At 47.3% G+C, this 3,213-nt stretch overlaps 1 protein-coding gene across 1 annotated transcript; it reads left to right on the top strand.

The window, feature by feature from the left end:
- The first annotated feature begins 612 nt into the window (after positions 1 to 612).
- LOC147902479 (heat shock cognate 70 kDa protein 2-like) lies at positions 613 to 3,213 on the top strand. The gene is made up of 2 exons (XM_087373515.1): positions 613 to 911; positions 1,257 to 3,213. The coding sequence occupies exons 1-2, from the start codon at positions 704 to 706 to the stop codon at positions 2,993 to 2,995; spliced, it is 1,947 nt and encodes a 648-aa protein (XP_087229641.1). The 5' UTR covers positions 613 to 703; the 3' UTR covers positions 2,996 to 3,213.

Raw genomic sequence — 3,213 nt, 5'->3', positions numbered from 1 at the left:
AGCAATCAAAGCCAAATATTTCATAGTTGGTAAAATATTTTGATAAAGAGGCCTTTTAGATGGGTTCTTGGTTTGAGTGAGAGCCATGCAAATCAATTTCCATGCAATCTTTAACTGAGATAGAACTCTTGCATATACAAATTTGCAATGGAATCTTAATGCAGGTAAATAATGCACCAACACTTTTTGACCACAAATTTCATTGATCACACACGCCAAGCATTGCAAAATACATGATTAAACTGGGTATAGAGTCACTTCTAAATTTTAATTCTTGAAATTAAATACATTTTAAGATCCCATCATCTTGAGACCAAGCGAAGAGGGTCTCTAAACCGTTGTAAACTGGTCATGCTTAAATACACTAGCGAATGATAATAATAATAATAATGTCCCCAATAAATTGATATTTAAATGCATATATTACTACGGATTCAGGAAGCAGAAACGGTTAGATCAACCGTCCGGCGAAACCCTAAAGGGGAGGGAAGAGGAGGGCCGTTGGATGGAGGGGATCGGACGGCGGGGAAGGGGGGAGGAGGGAAGGTTCGAGAAGCGCCAACATCTTCTTGAAAGAGGGAATTCAAGTTTTTCCTTCATCTTCTTCATTTCTTCTTTTTGCGAGCTCTGTTCTGCTCTGCTCCTCGCCATCGCCATAGCTCTGTAGCTCCTTTCCTCCTCTTCCTCCTCCTCCTCCTCCTCCATGGCTAAGGATGGCCCTGCTATCGGTATCGACCTCGGTACCACTTACTCTTGCGTCGGTGTCTGGCAACATGACCGCGTCGAAATCATCGCTAATGACCAGGGTAACCGCACCACCCCCTCCTACGTTGGCTTCACCGACACTGAACGCCTCATCGGTGATGCCGCTAAGAACCAAGTCGCCATGAACCCCACCAATACTGTCTTCGGTGAGACCCTGCTTTCAGATCTCGTTCGTCCTTGGCTTCGTGAGCTTGTACTCTGTGAATGCGCTTTCCTCGTTCGTCGATTTGTTCGAATCATTGCCCGTCTTTGCGCCAGTGTTTTACGAAAGGTCATGCATGCCGTTGGTTAATGGTCTGGCGACGCCTGTTTTGTCGTCGGTTATTCTTGATGGCCAGATCTGGCTAGATCTACATGTCTACGTTGGTACATTGTATGATATGGGGTGTATACTGCAGTTAATCTTGATAGATTTGTCTAGACGTACGCTGTCACGTTCAGATTTTCTTGGAAGCCGGCCTCTGACTGTTTGTAGTGTTAATCTCCCTCAGATGCCAAGAGGCTGATTGGTCGACGGTTCTCCGACGCCTCTGTCCAGAGCGACATCAAACTATGGCCTTTCAGGCTCATTGCAGGGCCTGGTGATAAGCCCATGATCATTGTTCAGTACAAAGGAGAAGACAAGCAGTTCGCTGCCGAGGAGATCTCATCGATGGTTCTGACCAAGATGAAGGAGATCGCCGAGGCTTACCTCGGGAGCACTGTGAAGAATGCTGTCGTAACAGTTCCTGCTTACTTCAACGACTCGCAAAGGCAAGCTACCAAGGACGCCGGCGTGATCGCAGGCCTGAATGTGATGAGAATCATCAACGAGCCAACCGCTGCCGCTATTGCCTACGGTCTTGACAAGAAGGCGACCAGCGTCGGGGAGAAGAATGTTCTGATCTTCGATTTGGGTGGCGGCACCTTCGATGTCTCCCTTCTGACAATTGAGGAGGGCATCTTCGAAGTCAAGTCGACTGCCGGTGATACTCATCTTGGGGGTGAGGATTTTGATAACCGAATGGTGAACCACTTTGTGCAGGAGTTCAAGAGGAAGTACAAGAAGGATATTACTGGGAATGCTAGAGCTCTCAGAAGGCTTAGAACATCCTGTGAGAGGGCGAAGAGGACCCTTTCGTCCACTGCCCAGACCACCATTGAAATTGATTCATTGTACGAGGGGATAGATTTCTATTCCACCATTACCCGAGCAAGGTTTGAGGAGCTGAATATGGATCTGTTCAGGAAGTGTATGGAGCCTGTGGAGAAATGCCTCAGGGATGCTAAGATGGACAAGAGTACTATCCACGATGTGGTCCTTGTTGGGGGATCTACTCGCATTCCGAAGGTTCAACAGTTGCTGCAAGACTTTTTCAACGGGAAGGAGCTCTGCAAGAGTATCAACCCTGACGAGGCTGTGGCTTATGGCGCTGCTGTCCAGGCTGCAATTTTGAGTGGTGAGGGCAACGAAAAAGTGCAAGATTTGTTGCTTTTGGACGTAACACCTTTGTCCCTGGGTCTTGAAACGGCCGGTGGGGTGATGACAGTCCTGATCCCCAGGAACACCACGATTCCAACTAAGAAGGAGCAGGTATTTTCTACTTATTCCGACAACCAGCCTGGCGTGCTTATCCAGGTTTACGAGGGTGAGCGGACGAGGACAAGAGACAACAACCTTCTCGGCAAGTTTGAGCTGTCTGGCATTCCTCCTGCCCCCCGTGGAGTTCCTCAGATTACCGTCTGCTTTGACATTGATGCTAACGGTATTCTGAACGTGTCTGCTGAAGACAAAACCACTGGCCAGAAGAACAAGATTACCATCACCAACGACAAGGGCAGGCTTAGTAAAGAGGAGATCGAGAAGATGGTGCAGGATGCTGAGAAGTACAAGTCTGAGGACGAGGAGCACAAGAAGAAGATTGAGTCAAAGAACGGGCTTGAAAACTATGCTTACAACATGAGGAACACGATCAAGGATGAGAAAATTGGGGGGAAATTAGATCCTGCTGACAAGAAGAAAATTGAAGAGTCAGTGGATCAAGCCATCCAATGGCTGGATCACAACCAGCTTGCAGAGGCTGATGAGTTCGATGATAAGTTGAAAGAATTAGAGAGCATTTGCAATCCTATCATTGCTAAGATGTACCAAGGGGGAGGCATGCCTGATATGCCCCCTGGTGCTGGTTATGATGCTGATAACGGCAGCCCTGCGGGAGGAGCTGGTCCAAAAATTGAGGAAGTAGATTAAACTATATTATTATGGCTGTGCCTGCAGCACAGAACGAAGTTTTGGTTGTAGCATTTTGATTTTGATTGCCGTGGCCCTATTGTGTGGCTTGTCGGAATTGATAAAATGTATTGGTTCCAGTCAAGGGCTGATTTTTGAGTAGCCCCTCTGAGCCCCTCTGGAAATTTTGTAATGGAATCTTCCCCATATGGAAGGGATCTGAAACTTTCATTATGAAA

This window comes from Dipteris shenzhenensis, chromosome 4 (assembly GCF_047967505.1).
Source record: "Dipteris shenzhenensis isolate YYH24624 ecotype China chromosome 4, Dip_SZ_1.0, whole genome shotgun sequence".
NCBI lineage: Eukaryota > Viridiplantae > Streptophyta > Polypodiopsida > Gleicheniales > Dipteridaceae > Dipteris > Dipteris shenzhenensis.
The sequence above is the reverse complement of the archived record's forward strand: the minus strand, read 5'-3'. Positions and strand labels throughout refer to the sequence as shown.

Coding starts and splice junctions, on each gene's coding strand:
- LOC147902479 (XM_087373515.1), top strand. CDS start 704: ATGGCTAAGGATGGCCCTGCTATCGGTATCGACCTCGGTACCACTTAC. Junction 912..1,256: donor CCCCACCAATACTGTCTTCG/GTGAGACCCTGC, acceptor AATCTCCCTCAG/ATGCCAAGAGGCTGATTGGT.